The 20,031-nt window shown below is 45.2% G+C and overlaps 1 protein-coding gene across 2 annotated transcripts; it reads left to right on the top strand.

Moving 5' to 3' along the window:
• The first annotated feature begins 566 nt into the window (after nucleotides 1-566).
• Nucleotides 567-3,532, top strand: LOC100275583 (uncharacterized). 2 transcript variants are annotated; one of them, NM_001149634.2, is made up of 3 exons: nucleotides 567-664; nucleotides 1,160-1,448; nucleotides 1,537-3,517. In NM_001149634.2, the coding sequence occupies exons 2-3, from the start codon at nucleotides 1,334-1,336 to the stop codon at nucleotides 3,270-3,272; spliced, it is 1,851 nt and encodes a 616-aa protein (NP_001143106.1). In that variant the 5' UTR covers nucleotides 567-664; nucleotides 1,160-1,333; the 3' UTR covers nucleotides 3,273-3,517. The 2 variants fall into 2 exon arrangements, with proteins under 2 accessions (NP_001143106.1, XP_008658348.1); XM_008660126.4 differs by lacking the exon at nucleotides 567-664 and adding an exon at nucleotides 686-975 and having other exon boundaries at nucleotides 1,537-3,532.
• Nucleotides 3,533-20,031: the final 16,499 nt, after the last annotated feature.

Here is a 20,031-nt window from a genome sequence, read left to right as displayed (position 1 = left end):
CTATAGTGTGCCCCCTACGCGCCGCATGCAAGGGGAGGGGGCTGCGTAGGGGGTTGCGCTGCGGTTAGTCTCAGCAGCAACCGGAGACCACGGGTGCAGTCAGAGCGCCGGGCGGATGGATGAGACGGGGTGGCGCCCGCACGACGCGGCTCGGTCTCGTGCAGTGCAAGAACAGAGAAGTCGTCACTCGTCAGGTCAACACAGCCCCGGCCAGCCAGTCAGTCAGCCCATGCATGCTTTCCCCTGTTGTTTTACCACGCATACGTTTGACCACGGACCCGGACGCCGGCACCCTCGCGCTCTCCCTCTCCATCGTCCGTCCCCATCCCCACTCCGCAGCTCCCGTTCACACCGCTGATAGAGCGTTGCAGAGCTTGCTTGCTTGTACTAGTCAACCTCGCCGCGGGAACGGAGACTTGGTGGTGTGTGTGTTTTTTTATACCATATGGCAGTGGCCGCCCGGTCGTTTCTGCTGCCCCTTGCGAAGCGAGCGCGCCATAACTTCCAAGAACTGGGGTTCGAGTGGGGCGGAGGTTGCAACAAGAGGAAGGAGACGACGACGACGCGGCCGCCTCGGCTCGGAGGAGAAGGAGACACGATCACACGAGGCGTAGGCGACGAGGAGGAAGCGTCCACCAGGGGACGACGGGACCCTGTGCGAAAGGTGACTTCTTGGCTGCCTTCTCCCTCTCCCTCCCTCTACCTGCCTTTTTCGACCGGGGTTCTTCTCACGTCACGGGTAGCTTGATTCAGTTGCTGAATCGAGCTTCGACATGGGAGTTTGCGCCGCAAGCGTTAGTTCTATAGTTGTTCTCTGAAAGTGGTGGTCTTTTTGCTGTATCTGTGAGACGGTACCAAAATCAAAACTGCTTTTGGTTGAAGCAGAACGGTCTGTGGGAGGCTGAGTTCTGCGGGGGGGAAAGCTGAAGATAAATTGGTGGCCTCATGATTCACGAACAAGCCATAGGCGTTAGGGTAATCAGTAGCCTTTGACGACTGGATTGAGAGATTTTCTTATCCTTCTTGGCCAGCACCCAGCAGTTAGTCTTAATTGCTTTGTCAACGAAGATCAAATTCCCATGCTTAAGTCCAACCCAGACCGCTAGCCTGCTCTGTTGGTGAGATTCTGACCGCCGTTTCCTCTTGCATATATTTGCAGTTTTACAGGCTGACAGCTGCGGCCGTCTTCTGCTATTGCTGTCTGAAGCTCTGAACTTTGAAAGACAACTCTTCTCAGCCTCAGCGGCTTGGTGCTGAACTGCTGACTGCAGGTAACCGCGGCCCCGCCTGGGATTTCTGAGCTGTGGGTGATGTTCTGGTACTCTCTTGGTTGATGGCGAACGCGGAAGGTTTTCGGCTCGTGAGATGCCCAAACTGTCTCAACGTTCTCCCAGAACCGCACAACGTTACAGTCTACAGGTGCGGCGGATGCGGCACCACCCTTCGAGGTAACTTCGTTCGGTTGTTCGCTGAGAAAGAAAGTCTACCGTTCGTTTGCTCGTAGTTTCTGAAGTGTCCCTCCGTACGCTTTTGCAGCTAAAATCTGTGCCAGCGGTGGCCGACATGCGTCTGCAAAACAAGCTCGCCAGGACTCCGACAGTTATTCGGTCGCTACAGCCGTGAGCAATGGCAATGGGGCGCCTCCCCAAATCAAAGACCAAGGCTCAGAGAGCTCCTTCGGTGCTGATGCTCCAAGCACCGAGCATGGCAGCAACGGGGCAGGGAGCGGCGAAAATGGTGGTGGCATACTGGCTGTGCAGAACGCTGTGGTGGTGGCTCACGACGCTGAGAACAAGGAAAACCACACCGTGGAACAGCCTACGGAGAATTCAGAGACTTGCCGAGCAGTAAGTGGACATGATGATGATACAGAACGCCGCTTGAACGCCTCTGAGATCAAAACGGTTCCTTCTGAGATGAGCAAGGCAGCCGTCAGTGCGCAAGATCCCGAGCAGAAGGAAGAAGGCGGAGGCGAACATGCAGCAAACAAGAAGGGGTATCTTGTGAGGGTACTGTCTCGGTCCTGTGATCTTCGATCGTCACGAGACTCGACTGATTTCCAATCTGCACGGACTTCTCTCCAGTCGAAAAGCTTCAGTGCCAGCGAGCCCCTCCAGTCGAAGATCATGAACACAGTGGACGAGCTGAAGGGCGACCTTTCTGAGCTGTTCAGTAATAAACCTGCAGACGACTGCAAGCCGAAGGCGCACCAACCTCCACGACCTTCCAATTCCAAGCAAGATGGCCGCACGACTCGTGCAGCCATCGCGTCCAGTGCACCTCTCGCGGCATACCATCCTGCCGCCAAGCATTCTGGCTACGTGTCTCGCCCGAGCAAGTCTGGCCAGGTTGCTGCTGCTTCTCGTGGACTGCCGTCGCTGCGGTATCGCCGGCACTGGGTTTATCCGTTCCACTTCCACCACAACGTGCAGACGGAAACGAGACCTTGCCGTCATGGGTGCTGCCACCATAGTTGCCAGCAGCCACCCTGTTACAGATACAGACCCTGCAAGCAAGAACCTGCAGCGACGCGCAGGCCACCGGTCATGGTGAGCAATAAGCGCCCTCCTCCTCCCAGAAACTACTGCCTGCCAGTCCTACGTGGCGCCCCGTTCGTGATCTGCTCCAGCTGCGTCAGCCTGGTCCAGCTGCCCGCGGAGTTCGCCGTCCCGAGCAGGGGAACGCGCCGGCTGCGGTGCGGCTCCTGCTCCGAAGTCCTCTCCTACTCCTACAGGGACCCCGGCGCCAGGAAGAGGCTGCAGTCACCGTTCGGGGGCGACGAGTACAGCACTGACGAGTACGAGCAGGCTTCCGGCGGCCACAACGCCGCCGCCGCCGGCGGCTTCTTCGGGGAGGCGGACCCGGTGTCCTACTCCGAGGAGTACGGGCTCTCGTTCGGCATCGGCCACTCGACCAGCACCGAGGACGGGCAGCAGCCGCTGTACGTGTCGAGGAACTCGTCCTTCAACACCGTCGACGAAAGGACGGGTACTAGAGACGGCAAGCTTCACCGGCTGATGGGGTACTCGTCGGCGAGCGAGGTGCTGCAGCACTCGCCCGACCTGTTCGAAAGCTTCGGCAGGCGCGCGGCCGACGCAGGAAGAGCGCACGTCGGCGGGAAGGGCAAAGGCGTTTGCGTGGCAGAGAACGACGCGTGCGAGCGAGACGGTGGTGCGGTGGAGAGATCGAAGGTGAGGAGTGGTGGTTGGCCGGTCCATGGGATCCTGAAGAAGGGGATCCACGGCCTGGAATCACTCAAGCTCAGGTCGTAGCTGGTGGTTTTCGTTTGGCGGGGCTCTGGCGATCATGTTTAGAGTTCAGTGGCAGTGTAGTCATGCTTATTAGTGGTTAGCTTGTGTGTGAGTTGTTTGCGATTCATCTCTGTGTCTGTGTGTGCCGAGTTGGTTGGTTTGCAATTTTTGTCATGTGTGTAAAGCCTTGCACGCCGAGCAATGCTCGATGGTGTGAATGTATATACAGAATTACTATTTGGTTCAATTCAAGATAAATAGTACTCACTCTGTTGTTGTTATTTTTTATTTGTCGTGGTTTAATTTGAAAATGAATTAAAGGACAACCAATATTCGAGAATGTAATGGTGTCATTAATAAGTAAGCTCTACCACTCATAGTAGTACTATGGTTATTTTCTACCTCCAGTCGTTGAATCTTCCTATTCCAACTAGTGTACCTCTTTGCGTCTTTGTCGGATTTCTCTCGCACGAAGTTAAGAAGGTCTCGGATCCCCAATTCCACATCTGACCTTGTCTGCTTTATTCGGCTAAGAAGTATGTGGCCGACCGCCGACGTATCTACTCGCCACCTTCTTCATTCGTGCATTTAGGTCTGAATAGATCTAAGTAACCTGGCTTAGGAAGCTGTAAAAGAAGCTATATAATGGAACATAACAAAGACACGGTAAACTATGTGCTTTTAAAATTTTGAAAGATATTTGGTTAAAACGATTACAAAACCTACTTATATCTTATCTATACTATACTTAAAGCACCAGTTTCAACGGTCGTCATGCGTCATTTTTTTACAAATAACCCCTCACAGCTATTTCAAATTAATCTGATGCACGTCTATAGATGTCAAACGACGTCCGACACGAGCTAGATGCACGCGGGCCATAACTATGGCACAGACACGACCTGCTAACTGTGTCGGGCCAGCCCGTTAGCCCATCGATCCATTTAATTAAATCAGCGTAATGACGCCCGAAACGAGCTAGATGCACGCGGGCCACAACTATGGCACAGGCACGTCATACCGGCCTGCTAACTGTGTCAGGCCAGCCCGTTAGCCCGTCGATCCATTTAATTAAATCAGCGTAAAATATTAAAAACGGTGCAAGATGTGGAGTTCGAACCTATGCCCTGATGGAAGAAGGGCGGGAGACACTAGGCGAAACTGTCTAACCAGTAGAACATCACGCTAACATGTTTTAATATTGAATATAAATTGTATATAGGTATATACGTTTTTTGTAAAATAAAAAAATAATCGTGTCGGGCCGGGCCAGCACTACGGGCCGAGGCTACAGCTCAAGTACGGCACGGCGTTCTTGGCTCTTGCAAGCATTAGGTCGTTTCTGAGACCACATTGGCGCAATGGACTACATGGTGTTTGAGATTGCTAAATTGGATGGAGCAGCAATGATTTGTCACACTAACAACAAAATGAAAGGTTATTTGTTGGTTTTAAACGTTAGTAATTGCTACGAAGTAGCATAATTTATATGGAGCGCATCCAGTTTTTATTGATGTCTAACTTTAGCAATCACTCCATATTTTAATCTATCTTTTTTATAAGTTTGACTTTATGGAACTTATTTTAGAAACTTGATGTCACAAACTCTCTTATTTGGTCTCTGTATGATGGAATTATGTCATTTTATAATCTCTGTTTATTCAGTCAATCGTTGTGAACTCTCTTCTAATCGCTCACTTCATTGGTCGTGTTGTACCAGGACATATTTGCATGGAGTAAACAATAACATCAGTTAGCCGAATCAAAAAATATATTATACAGAGAGCGGAGGCAATCAATAAAAAATCTTGAATTTTTTTGATGGATAGTTTACGTGGGTATTGTTGTAAGCCGTCGCAACGCACGGGTAACCGACTAGTCTTCATTTAAACAACACTTAAATATTTACGCCCATTTGGAAAAGCTAAAAGTAGGGTTCAGAATACTTCCAGAATTGCATTTTCTAAAAAAACAGCTTCTAGTTCTACATGTTTGGTTTGCTTTATGCTTTTTGGCACTAGGAACACGTTTTAGAAGACGACCCAAACATATAATTTGCCGTCCATTTCGCTCAACCGGACCCAAAAGATTGTGCGAACACATAATTGATGTGTCCTTGTGAAGTCCGTGATGAATGATTACCAACACAGTAGTGTCCTAGGGTGGATCGTGCGGACTAGCTAGGGTGTAAGCCTATGTCTTTTGACTTGTTTGGTGTGGAGTCTAGAGGCGATTGTCAACAACAAATGTGAAGGTTATGCACGTTCGTGTTAATAGACCGCGAGCTGTGTGGTGGTCAACAACGAATGTGAGGTGTGGAGTCTACAAGTCGGATGACTAGTTGTAGTGGCTCACACCTAGGTACAACAACAAATGTGAGGACATGACGAAGTGGATCGTGTCGACACGGACACACGGTCGAAGATTGGCGAGACATGTGTATAGGATACGATGGACACATATGGAGTACTTACATGTAGTGGTCTGGTGGTTGAGCCTAAAACCCACCTAGTGACGGTTATACAAATTTAGCCTCAAAACTCGTGGTGGCACGAGGAGCCATCACGAAGATTGTGTCGAGGCGAAGCAAATCCATAAAGTAAACATGATCATTAGATCTACTATTTTTTGGTTGGACCAGTACGCTCCTAGCTAAACGGATTAGCTCTAAAATATAAAGGAGTATATTAGGGATGTGTAATCTCTACTACTTATTAAGGCTGCAAGAATAGTCTGTCATTCTGTGTTCTGCCACCATTCACTGTTCTGTCATTCCCTTTTCTGCCTCTCATTCTCATTCCCTGTTCTGTCATTCCCATTCCCACCTCCCCGCACAGCTCATTCCCATGTTCTGTCATTTCCTATTCTGCCTTTCTCATTCCCTCCTCCCCGCACAGTCCATTCCCATGTTCTGTCATTTTCCATTCTGCCTTTCACATTCTCCCCTCCCCGCAAAGCCCATTTCCATTCTCATTCCCGCGTACAGCTCACGTCTAGCTAAAATTAAAAAACACAAATGACTCCAAGGGGATTCAAACCCGCGACCTCTCAAAAAAATGTGAGCAGTAGTTACCGCTACACCACATGTGTGTTTATGTCTACATCTATGACAGAAAAAATATCTACTGCATCTCTCCCCAAGCCTACCCTACTACCCTTGCACAATGTGTAGTAGTAGATAAGTATCACCGAAATTCTTGAATTATATTTTTAGATGGAATGAGTAGTATTTAAAGAAGAGCCTTGCATGTAATTTCTTTTGTTTGAATAATGTTTTCAACTTAAATTCTTTTTTTTTGCATGTGTGGCATTTATTCTCCATAATATTTTTCCATGGATCTGACTTGTGAGTCATTTTCATAAACCAATGCCAAGGATGAATGCATGTTTCTTGCTTGGAAACCACGAACAAACACCACTAGCAGGAGGCGCTCATGTTGGCAATTGGCATCACTCATCGACGACGAGAAGAAGCTTGACGACTGCCAGTTCGACCTCTGGAAGCAGTCCTACGTGGCCGCATGAGCCGCTGTGTATGACAAGCTCCGACGCAGCTGCCGCTTGGAATCAGTCCAGAGCGACTGCACCACGTTGTCCATCATCAAGCAGGGGGGCCTCATGGTTGTTGCCAACGTCGGCGACTCTCGGGTTGTTCTGGGAACCGCATCCAACGACGGAGCCATCACACCGTCCAGCTCATCGTCCATCTGAAGCCCAACCTGCCATGTAAGTCGCTACTGACCGGCCATAAATTCTTGTGTGCTCGGACGACGGTCGTTGCTGATGTTGTGTGAGTGTCCTCGAACATGATGTATGTGGAGGAGTAGTGCATCCGGTGGTGCAACAGTCAGATGTACTACCTTGCTGATGAACCCGAGGTGCACTTGAAAGTTCCCTATGCCCGGGAACATGATCTGGATATCGCCTAGAGGGGGGGTGAATAGGCGAATAATAATTATCACTTTATAACTGGAAATTCTTACTCTATTCGAAGGCTGGATCGTAGTGGAATGAAAGACCCTTCGAGTAGGTTGCAGCGGAATTGAAGTTCTTGTCTTAAAATACCCTGCACTTCGAAGATAGCTTATACCACATATAAATATTAAAGTGCAAGTATAAACAACAAATAAGACAGAGAAACAGCACACAACACAGAGCAGAGCACACAGACACAGGGATTTATCCCGAGGTTCGGCCAAGCCTGAAATGCTTGCCTAGTCCTCGTTGGAGTTAGCCACACCTGGGCTTGGAGTCTATTTCAACTCCTTCCTCCGTTTGCTCAGATCTGTCAGTATGACAGATAGAGCCTTCCACTATGTTGATATTGGTTACAACAACGCTGTGGCTGCTTACAGTCTTCTCGATAGCACTCCGGCAGAGTAACAATGCGCTCAAGACTTTGCTCTAGCTCTCAGCAGCACTTCTCCACTCTCTAAAGGCTTATAGCTTTGCCTCTACACAAACTAGAGAGATATACACGAGAGGGAGAGAGAGAATTGATCCAAATGATGTGTATAATTGTTGGCTGCACTTGTGTTGTTGTTTGAGGCGCCTACGGGTCCCTTTTATAGCCCCAAATGGCCTAGGAGCTGTTGGAGCTTCATTTGGAAGCTCCCAGCCTTCCCTGGTTGCGGGTGCACCGGACAGTGAACAGTAACGGATCTGATTGACAGTTTCTTTCTCTGGAACAACTAGCTGTTGGTGCACCGGACAGGTCACTATTCACTGTCCTCTGCACCGGACAGGTCACTATTTATTGTCCTGTGCACCGGACACAACACTATTCACTGTCCTGTGCACCGGGCGCAGCTACTATTCACTGCCCTGTGCACCGGACACAGCTACTATTCACTGTCCTATGCACCGGACATGTCACTATTCACTGTCCTGTGCACCGGACAGCTACTATTCACTGTCCTGTGCACCAGCCAACAGCACACTAAGTGATTTTTTCTCCGTTCTTTCTCTGTTTGACTTCAACTTTTGGGAGGATTTTCCTGAGACTTAAACAAACACATTTAGAGTATAATCCAATTGATTTAGTCCTAGAAACTTACATCTTTCTTGTTCTTCTCTTAGCTTTTCTGTTTCTCCTCCAGCAGAGCTCAGAATGGTACTTTCTCTACAGAAAGAGTTAGAGAGCAAACCAAAGCACCAAATTTGTAGTAAGAGGTGTATTGTCACACCCAGTTTTGGAAGGTAAACCGAATGCGAACCATGTACGTGCCAGGATCAGAAATTCACGTACACAGCGATTACATAAATGACTCATCATAGCACAATGCTTCGAATACAATAAAGAGTAAGTAATAATATAAAAGACTAGAGTCATTTACATAATATAATCAAAGTACACAGAATAGAAATGTAGCCAACGTAAATAAACCCACCACAGGTAGCTGGCTGGGGGGTGGTCGCTAGCCTAATCCTCGAACTCGTCGAAGTCCCGGAACTCCTGGAGATCCGCCTCGACGCCTTCTTCTTTACCTGAGCATAGATTGCACCAAAGGCAACCTGGTGTTTTGTGAAAGCAAGGGTGAGTACACATCAACGTACTTAGCAAATGTCCCGTTTGGCTGAGGTGGACTAGCTTTATGTGGGGTTAAGCTCAAGCAGTTGCTTTTAGTTGGTCAGGTATTTATTATCAGTGGAAGCCAAATTTTAGTAATAACAAACCCGTGAACCATTTCCTCATTGAGGAACATCATCATCATAGTCGAACAAAAACCATAAACATAACCATTGTATCTCGGGTCATATGTATCTCTAATCAAAGAGGATCCCAAGGCTGCTCTTAACCATGAGCACGCCTGATATATCAGTTTCATTACCCTCTGCAGAGGTCGCACACTTTACCCATGAGCCGTGATTCCCGTTTTGCCCGGGGATCATGACTCCCCATTGATCACTTCCTAGGTGGTCCGACAGGGTATCACTACGTAGCTTTTACAAAGATTCCCTAGAGGTCATAGCCGCCCGTTAAGTTTCTCCAGTTTGATAAACACAGTACCTCTCCCCGCAGGAGGGTGACTAACAAAAGCAAAACGAAAGAACCTCGGCACTCAGCCTCGGCAGAGTAAGCACTGTGCCTGGACCCCATTGACGGCACGACGGCGAAGCAACTACACCTCTAGTTCCTCTAATTAATTAGCTAAGTGCATCCCATTTCACCCTCATGGTTGCACTGTTATCCCGGGTGGTCACTCCACGAACAGGTCCTTACGGAGAGGTACTCAGGGAAAAGGCCCGAGCCCCCTAGAGTATCACAATATCATCATTGGGATAACATCATCGTATCATAATATTCACATCATGTTCATTGATTAAAGTAAAGCAATAGCATAAAGCTAACCATGATAACCCAAAAGGGTAAACAAGGATAAGTAAATAGAAAGCTAGTCAATCCTTAGGTTGATCATTGTATGCGGGACAGTGAATTATAAGTAGATAGGACATAATGGGTCAGAGGACACTTGCCTTCACCAAACAGGTGCTCAGGGTCTTCAACCTTGTAGAACTCGAAGAGCCAGATCACTTGGTCGCAATGCTTGATCTTTGATCCCTCAAAGCTCAGAAACGGATCATAGTCTATTCGCGATGCACAATAAATACAAACAGGCATAAGCAAACAAACATATATAAATACATAAGAACATTACACCAGGTAAGATAAAATGTTATAAACACATGGCATAAAATAGAGCTCGATTCTATGGTCACGTGAGGGAAAGAAACGTCGAACTCGAAACTACGGTTAAGAAGTTAGCGCGTTAACGTTAAACAAGTATTAACAATAACTTTTAGTTCAAACATGATCAAATATAAATATTATACATCAGTTAGTTCGATTAATCTGCTACACTAACAATGTCCGTTAATTAAATAATCCAATTAAAACAAGAGATTCTAAGCGAGATGAATTTATGACGCGTGAAACAGCACGACAGCGTGCAAATGACGCGCGGACACGCGCGACCTAACACGCTGACGACACACGAAAGACGAAACAGCGTGCGCGACGAGCGCGAACGCGCACGAATCAGCACGCCGGCGCGCGCGGAACGGCACCCGCGATAGACGAGAATAATTAAACAGGTGACACCTTTATACTAAACGAATGTTAAATAAATAGAAAAGAAGTTAAATTAATATTATCCATGTTAATATTTATTATAAAAGCCCAAGATAGACACTACACCCTTTAATCTGATTGGAATATTAATCTAATAAATATTAGTCGAGCAACATTAAATAAATTATTTAAAATATAGGACCTGACGAATTAACGTTATTTAACATAAGTGATTATAAGCGGAATCAATTTATCATCAACAGTAGACGCTGCGCGACCCACGTGATCAACACGCGAGACATGCGCGAGCAACGCGCGGCGATACACGCGACAGCGCGTGTGAACGGCATGTGACAACGCGTGCGAACAACACGATGACGCGCGAACGATGCCGCACGCGAATAATAACAAACTGATAAATAAATAAATAAAAAATAGTTAAGTCGGTATTAATCAAGTTAACATTTATTTATAACAACCTGAGTTAAAACTATAAATCAGTTTTAATTAGAAGGTCATTTTTAATAAGCATCAAATAAACAACTAATAAAATGCTTAAAACTTGTGACGTGACAGGATAACGTTACTAATATGAGATCGATGTTGTTACGAAATTGACATGACTAAAACGAGTTGAAATAGGTTTACGATGCAATATATATTAATTAACTAGCAATTCGCTGCTAAACACGACGCGACGTACGAATACCACTAGATTATGATTAAACGCGAAAAACTATATTTCTAAGATGTTTTAGATAAATGGAATTACCAATTAGTCAACGATTAAACAAGAACTAATTACTAAGCATGAACGAATATAGCGAAACAATTAACTAATGTGCGCGGATCACGCGCGCGACATGCGTGAAACAGCGCGAATGGACGGAGACGACGCACACGAACGACAGCAAAGACACGTGTGACCGATGCGAACGCGCGCACGTGCAGGAGGGTAGACGAGGTAGACGGGGGTAGACGGGATAGACGGGGGTAGACGGATGTCGTCGGGACCCTGCCGACGCGCTGCGCGTGCACGAAACAACACACACAACAGCACGCGATACGCGATACTCGTTGAACCATAACAAGTTTATAATAAACAAGTATTAAAATGAAAAGCGCTTGAGTTGACATTAATCAAGTTAACATTTATTTATAAAAGCGCAAGATGAGCTATAAACTAGTTTTAATTAGACGGTCGTAAGTATCGAATAAACCACTAATTAAATAATTAAAACTTGTGTTGTGATGAAATAAAATTTTTAGTATGTTGACGGTATTGTTGTGAAATTAATCTTAATGCGAATGGGTCGAAACAGATTTAATAATGCGCGCGACCGCGCGGAATAGCGTAAATGATGAGTACGAACGACACGCGGATCAGCACGTAACCACGAGCAAAGCACGTGCGCTATACACGAGATAAATTAATTAATCAACACATTTATATTAACGGGAATTTGGGCAAGACGTTTGAGTTACTACTATTGACATGGATTCATTAGAGCATAAGTTAACTACCATAAATTATTTTAGTTAAAAGGTCAAATTAACTAACGTTGGTTAAACAAAAGTATAATTAATTAATTAAAATGTGCGACATGGTGAAACAAGGTTACTAACGCGTAGACGATGCTCACCTCGCAATTGTGATATCCTGGCCCCTGGGATGGGATGTCCTGGCCCAAGGCTTAATAGAATTAATAGTGTAATCATACCAACAAGGTGCATCTTCTTTTTCGGAAGCCTATCTCGAAAGAACCTCCAAGTTAAGCGTGCTTGGCTTGGAGCAATTTGGGATGGGTGACCGACCGGGAAGTTTTCTCGGGTGCGCATGAGTGAGGACAAAGTGCGCACAAAAGACTCGTGTTGGTCTGTGGGGACAATATATGATCCTAGAGAGCTGCCAGGAGTAAGTACCGCCGGTCCAGGGATTGGACGGGGTGTTACAAGTGATATCAGAGCCGACCCTCGCGGTTTCACGGGCGTGTGTGGGCTAGGGGGTTCGGGTATATGGCGCATGGCGCATGTGGGCCCGGAGTGATCACATGGCATGGCATATGACGACACTAGACACACAGACGTGGCCAAGAGGGGAGGTTCCTGGATTGGGGTTGACCGACGAGGACGTCGGTCTTCTAAGGGGGATGGATTGTGATATCCTGGCCCCTGGGATGGGATGTCCTTGCCCAAGGCTTAATAGAATTAATAGTGTAATCATACCAACAAGGTGCATCTTCTTTTTCGGAAGCCTATCTCGAAAGAACCTCCAAGTTAAGCGTGCTTGGCTTGGAGCAATTTGGGATGGGTGACCGACCGGGAAGTTTTCTCGGGTGCGCATGAGTGAGGACAAAGTGCGCACAAAAGACTCGTGTTGGTCTGTGGGGACAATATATGATCCTAGAGAGCTGCCAGGAGTAAGTACCGCCGGTCCAGGGATTGGACGGGGTGTTACAAGGATGTTCCTCGATGAGGAAATGGTTCACGGGTTTGTTATTACTAAAATTTGGCTTCCACTGATAATAAATACCTGACCAACTAAAAGCAACTGCTTGAGCTTAACCCCACATAAAGCTAGTCCGCCTCAGCCAAACGGGACATTTGCTGAGTACGTTGATGTGTACTCACCCTTGCTTTCACAAAACACCAGGTTGCCTTTGGTGCAATCTATGCTCAGGTAAAGAAGAAGGCGTCGAGGCGGATCTCCAGGAGTTCCGGGACTTCGACGAGTTCGAGTATTAGGCTAGCGACCACCCCCCCAGTCAGCTGCCTGTGGTGGGTTTATTTACGTTGGCTACGTTTCTATTCTGTGTACTTTGATTATATTATGTAAATGACTCTAGTCTTTTATATTATTACTTACTCTTTATTGTATTCGAAGCATTGTGCTATGATGAGTCATTTATGTAATCGCTGTGTACGTGAATTTCTGATCCTGGCACGTACATGGTTCGCATTCGGTTTACCTTCCAAAACCGGGTGTGACATAAGTGGTATCAAAGCCGTGCTGACTGTAGGACCGCTAACCTAGAGTAGCATTGGCCGTTTTAAGGACTTATTGGCTATTACTTCACCTCATCCTTGATTCTGCTTCAAAATATTAGTCATACTGACTAATTCTATGTTGTGCTCCTATATGCCCCCTTGCCAAAAGTATTTTATTCCAGTATGATCTATACTTCTCTCAATCTATTAGATCTGATCTCACTCTTGTGCTTGCGACATCTTTATAGATGCCCCCTGACCATAACCTTTTCGTCTGTTTGGATTCTTCCTTCTTCCGTCATTAATTTTCTACCCCTTGACTATATTTATTCTCTTGGTATTGACATGCTCGTACCCCTAGATTCTTTAATACTCTTGCTTTAAATACCTACCAAAAAACTCTGTTATCTATTTAAACATTCCAGTTTATATGTCCATGAATGTCTTGTCTTCTGAAATCCCTTCTTATTCCGTGGTTAAGTCATTATCCTTTGGCTTTTCTATTCCCTTGTCTGGGTATGCCCGTATCCTTGGAATCTTGCATACCCCAATGATTGTTCAAGACATTTCAGTTAACATGCCCTTGACCACCCTTGTTTCTTAATGATCCATGAGCGGTCATTTTATTTTGCACATCCTTGGTGATCTCGTTAATTCCTTGTAACTTTCTTCAGTAATGAATTTTTTATTTTCAACTCTTCTGTCGGAACCTCACTTGTCTTATCATTGATTATTTTCTCCACTTCGTCACTTTGTGAGTCTTGCCCTAACTCTATCCTTGGTTATGCTTACACGATTATCACCTTTACCCTTATCACCTCTATATCGCCTTGATGTTTATCTTATACCGGCCCTTTAAAATCTCCTCTTTTCATCTCAATCTGAGCGTTGTACTTTATCTATTTTCCCCTTGGTCGTATCCCCTTCCTTGTCGCTTGCGAGTTTTTAACTCCATCCTTTGTGGTGCTCCGGTTGGGTATTACCTTTACCTTTCTCTTCTCTCGATCTTACCTTGGTAGTTACACTATGTCCGTTCTCTAAAATCTCCAATCTCCTATCCTAATGTGAGAGCAGTGTTTTACTTACCTCACCCTTGGCTATATCCTCTTCTTTACCACGTGTAAGCTTGGGTGCAACTCCATTATTTTTTTGTAATCATACCACTAGTTCTTCAATGCCTTCACCTTCTCTCTCACACCCATGTCTATTATTGCCTCTGTCCCTTGTGATATTTATGTCTTCTACTTAAACGCTTACCTTGAACTTATCCTTTAGAAGCCTCCCCTTTCTTTCAACCCAGTTTGAGAATTGTGAGTTACCCATCTCTTCCTTGATTTCTTTTTCACTCCTTGTCGCCTCACAAGTTTTGTCTTAACACCATCCTTTGACATGTTTTTATTTGCTATCACCCTCACCTTGTCGTCTATCGATCTTGCCTTGATACTCATCTTTGTTCCTACTCTTTAAAAATCCCCTCTTTCCCACCTCAATTTGGGAGTGGCAATTTACCTATCTGGCCCTTGAATGCATCCTTTCCTCTAACACTTGCAGGTCCTGTCTTAACTCCATCCTCTGTGGCACTTATATTCTTTGTCTTATGCCTGTTTACCTCCTCTCCTACATCATTGTCCGTTATTACTTTCAAAACCCTCGTGATATATATGCCCTTGTCTTCCTGCTTAATTTGAACCTACCCTTTAAAGCCTCCTCTTCTCCATCCCGGTTTGAGGAATAATGCCTCACCTACTTCACCAGTGGTTGCTTACCCTTCCTTGACGTTGCAAGTCTTGTCTAAAATACATCATTTATTGTGTGTTTGTCCATTATCACCTTAACACTTGTCATCCCTCAATCTTTATCTTGATGCTTATCATGTACCTGCGTTTCAAAGCCGCCTTTTCCATTTCATTTCAAGAGTGATGTCTTACCCATTCCGCTCTTGTTCGTTCCCTATTCCTCTGTCGTGTTGCAAGTCTTGTCTTAACTCGACCTTTTGGTGTGCTTTTGCTTGTTACCTCCTTTACCTTTTTAATCATCAGGTCTTTCCATGATGCTTATCCTATGCCTACCTTTTGAAATATCATTGTTTCCATCTCAATTTGAGAATGGTGTTTTACCTATCCCGACCTTGCTTTGCATTTTCTCCCTGCTCGGTTACAATTCTTGCTTTAGCTCCATCATTTATTATGCTCATGCCTCTATCTTGTATGTCTTATCATTCCCCTTGTCTTTTGATGGCCTTAGATTAGTTTCCCCTTTGTAAGGAAAGACCACCATCTAGTTAACATTAACGTGTAGCAACGAGATGTTTTGTTGTTGTGTGCTCGTGATGTTTGTCCTTATGTTATGACTGATTTGCTTCTTTGTGATGAGTGTTGATGTGTTGTGGCCTTTAGTCCGCAATGACATCAGTTTATTAGGTGAGTACCATATAGTTAAGTAGTTGGGTTCTCCCCCTGCTCCCTCTAATCCATTTATACCTACCTTTTCTCGCTATTCTTTCCTCTTGCACCTGTCCATTTGGCAACCTCCAACTCCTTCAAATCAGTCAAGATCAGAGTCGGCAACATCTTCACCAAGTGCATATCAACGCTCCTGTTAAGGGAGTTAGCCGCTAACCCCAATGAAGACCATGCTATCAATATCAACCAACAAGATCAAAGTGGTGTAGCGAAAGCGTGTGTGGGTCCTAACCCATAGGCCCAAGAGATCCTCAAGAGTTGCATCAGTGGGTCGTGAACATCTGAAGGTCAAATCACCCAGTCCACAAGTTAAGCTGGAAGAATCAAAGTTGAATCGAAAAGCGGTGAAAACCAAGGAACCACTCTTGTTCTCTTGCTAGCCTCTTCTTGAATCTCGAGGGCGAGATTCTGTTAAGGGGGTTAGATTTGTAACACCCTGAATTTAGGGGTATAAAATTTCTTTTCTAATATTCACTAAATTCAGGTGTTACCCTTTCCCTTACCGCTTTTCTTCTCTTTTTTCTAAATAATAGAGAGTTAATTTATTATATAATAGATATATAAATATATATATACATACAATTTTTTAGCGCAGTAAAATAAAATTCTAGAGGTGCCTTGATTGTCGTATCATGCTGAAGCATTCACTTTGTTTGATAAGCAAGTTTGTGAAGTATACGTTTAATTAGGAATTCGATTTGAAATAGTAGGAAAATAGAAAAGAGAAGGAAAAGAAAATGAAAATGAAGAAAAACAAAAGTAAAAGCCTCCCTCAGCCCCCAACGTTCCCACTCCTCCCTGGCAACCGTCACTTCCCCTTCCATTTCCCAGCCGTAAGCCTCTTCCTCACGCACGCCCTTCTATCTTCAACCTCCAGCAGCTTCGTTGTCCCTGGTGGCCGGCGCACCTACATGGATTCCCCCTCCCTGTACCCTCTCGGCGCCCCATGCCATTTCCCCACCTCCGGCGGCTGATGTATACACGGCTGACCGGCAGCAGGGACACTGGCTAGGGACACCAACAGCCGACAGGAAGCTCTCCAGCAGGGCGTCCCTTCCCAGCCAACCCCAGCAGCGCAGCTTGCCTGGCACGGCTGGAGTGGCCCTCGCGCTCGCGTCTGGCGTGGCCCGCGTGTGTGCCCCGGCGTGGCCTGCGTAGCCCCAGCTCGAATTTTGCGCGGCCCTAGCACAACAGCAGTCTCGCTGTTCTCGTGCCTTGCCGCGAGCTCATCTGGTTGTCCGCCGTCGTTGCGAGGTGAGCATCGTCTACGCGTTAGTAACCTTGTTTCACCATGTCGCACATTTTAATTAATTAATTATACTTTTGTTTAACCAACGTTAGTTAATTTGACCTTTTAACTAAAATAATTTATGGTAGTTAACTTATGCTCTAATGAATCCATGTCAATAGTAGTAACTCAAACGTCTTGCCCAAATTCCCGTTAATATAAATGTGTTGATTAATTAATTTATCTCGTGTATAGCGCACGTGCTTTGCTCGTGGTTACGTGTTGATCCGCGTGTCGTTCGTACTCATCATTTACGCTATTCTGCGCGGTCGCGCGCATTATTAAATCTGTTTCGACCCATTCGCATTAAGATTAATTTCACAACAATACCGTCAACATACTAAAAATTTTATTTCATCACAACACAAGTTTTAATTATTTAATTAGTGGTTTATTCGATACTTACGACCGTCTAATTAAAACTAGTTTATAGCTCATCTTGCGCTTTTATAAATAAATGTTAACTTGATTAATGTCAACTCAAGCGCTTTTCATTTTAATACTTGTTTATTATAAACTTGTTATGGTTCAACGAGTATCGCGTATCGCGTGCTGTTGTGTGTGTTGTTTCGTGCACGCGCAGCGCGTCGGCAGGGTCCCGACGACATCCGTCTACCCCCGTCTATCGCGTCTACCCCCGTCTACCTCGTCTACCCTCCTGCACGTGCGCGCGTTCGCATCGGTCACATGTGTCTTTGCTGTCGTTCGTGTGCGTCGTCTCCGTCCATTCGCGCTGTTTCGCGCATGTCGCGCGCGTGATCCGCGCACATTAGTTAATTGTTTCGCTATATTCGTTCATGCTTAGTAATTAGTTCTTGTTTAATCGTTGACTAATTGGTAATTCCATTTATCTAAAACATCTTAGAAATATAGTTTTTCGCGTTTAATCATAATCTAGTGGTATTCGTACGTCGCGTCGTGTTTAGCAGCGAATTGCTAGTTAATTAATATATATTGCATCGTAAACCTATTTCAACTCGTTTTAGTCATGTCAATTTCGTAACAACATCGATCTCATATTAGTAACGTTATCCTGTCACGTCACAAGTTTTAAGCATTTTATTAGTTGTTTATTTGATGCTTATTAAAAATGACCTTCTAATTAAAACTGATTTATAGTTTTAACTCAGGTTGTTATAAATAAATGTTAACTTGATTAATACCGACTTAACTATTTTTTATTTATTTATTTATCAGTTTGTTATTATTCGCGTGCGGCATCGTTCGCGCGTCATCGTGTTGTTCGCACGCGTTGTCGCGTGCCGTTCACACGCGCTGTCGCGTGTATCGCCGCGCGTTGCTCGCGCATGTCGCGCATGTCTCGCGTGTTGATCACGTGGGTCGCGCAGCGTCTACTGTTGATGATAAATTGATTCCGCTTATAATCACTTATGTTAAATAACGTTAATTCGTCAGGTCCTATATTTTAAATAATTTATTTAATGTTGATCGACTAATATTTATTAGATTAATATTCCAATCAGATTAAAGGGTGTAGTGTCTATCTTGGGCTTTTATAATAAATATTAACATGGATAATATTAATTTAACTTCTTTTCTATTTATTTAACATTCGTTTAGTATAAAGGTGTCACCTGTTTAATTATTCTCGTCTATCGCGGGTGCCGTTCCGCGCGCGCCGACGTGCTGATTCGTGCGCGTTCGCGCTCGTCGCGCACGCTGTTTCGTCTTTCGTGTGTCGTCAGCGTGTTAGGTCGCGCGTGTCCGCGCGTCATTTGCACGCTGTCGTGTTGTTTCACGCGTCATAAATTCATCTCGCTTCGAATCTCTTGTTTTAATTGGATTATTTAATTAACGGACATTGTTAGTGTAGCAGATTAATCGAACTAACTGATGTATAATATTTATATTTGATCATGTTTGAACTAAAAGTTATTGTTAATACTTGTTTAACGTTAACGCGCTAACTTCTTAACCGTAGTTTCAAGTTCGACGTTTCTTTCCCTCGCGTGACCATAGAATCGAGCTCTATTTTATGCCATGTGTTTATAACATTTTATCTTGCCTGGTGTAATGTTCTTATGTATTTATATATGTTTGTTTGCTTATGCCTGTTTGTATTTATTGTGCATCGCGAATAGACTATGATCCGTTTCTGAGCTTTGAGGGATCAAAGATCAAGCATTGTGACCAAGTGATCTGGCTCTTCGAGTTCTACAAGGTTGAAGACCCTGAGCACCTGTTTGGTGAAGGCAAGTGTCCTCTGACCCATTATGTCCTATCTACTTATAATTCACTGTCCCGCATACAATGATCAACCTAAGGATTGACTAGCTTTCTATTTACTTATCCTTGTTTACCCTTTTGGGTTATCATGGTTAGCTTTATGCTATTGCTTTACTTTAATCAATGAACATGATGTGAATATTATGATACGATGATGTTATCCCAATGATGATATTGTGATACTCTAGGGGGCTCGGGCCTTTTCCCTGAGTACCTCTCCGTAAGGACCTGTTCGTGGAGTGACCACCCGGGATAACAGTGCAACCATGAGGGTGAAATGGGATGCCCTTAGCTAATTAATTAGAGGAACTAGAGGTGTAGTTGCTTCGCCGTCGTGCCGTCAATGGGGTCCAGGCACAGTGCTTACTCTGCCGAGGCTGAGTGTCGAGGTTCTTTCGTTTTGCTTTTGTTAGTCACCCTCCTGCGGGGAGAGGTACTGTGTTTATCAAACTGGAGAAACCTAACGGGCGGCTATGACCTCTAGGGAATCTTTGTAAAAGCTACGTAGTGATACCCTGCCGGACCACCTAGGAAGTGATCAATGGGGAGTCATGATCCCCGGGCAAAACGGGAATCACGGCTCATGGGTAAAGTGTGCGACCTCTGCAGAGGGTAATGAAACTGATATATCAGTCGTGCTCACGGTTAAGAGCAGCCTTGGGATCCTCTTTGATTAGAGATACATATGATCAGAGATACAATGGTTATGTTTATGGTTTTTGT

The sequence above is a fragment of the Zea mays genome, chromosome 9 (genome assembly GCF_902167145.1).
Source record: "Zea mays cultivar B73 chromosome 9, Zm-B73-REFERENCE-NAM-5.0, whole genome shotgun sequence".
Classification (NCBI taxonomy): Eukaryota; Viridiplantae; Streptophyta; class Magnoliopsida; order Poales; family Poaceae; genus Zea; species Zea mays.
Note: the sequence above shows the minus strand (reverse complement) of the source record. Positions and strands in the feature narration are given on the sequence as shown.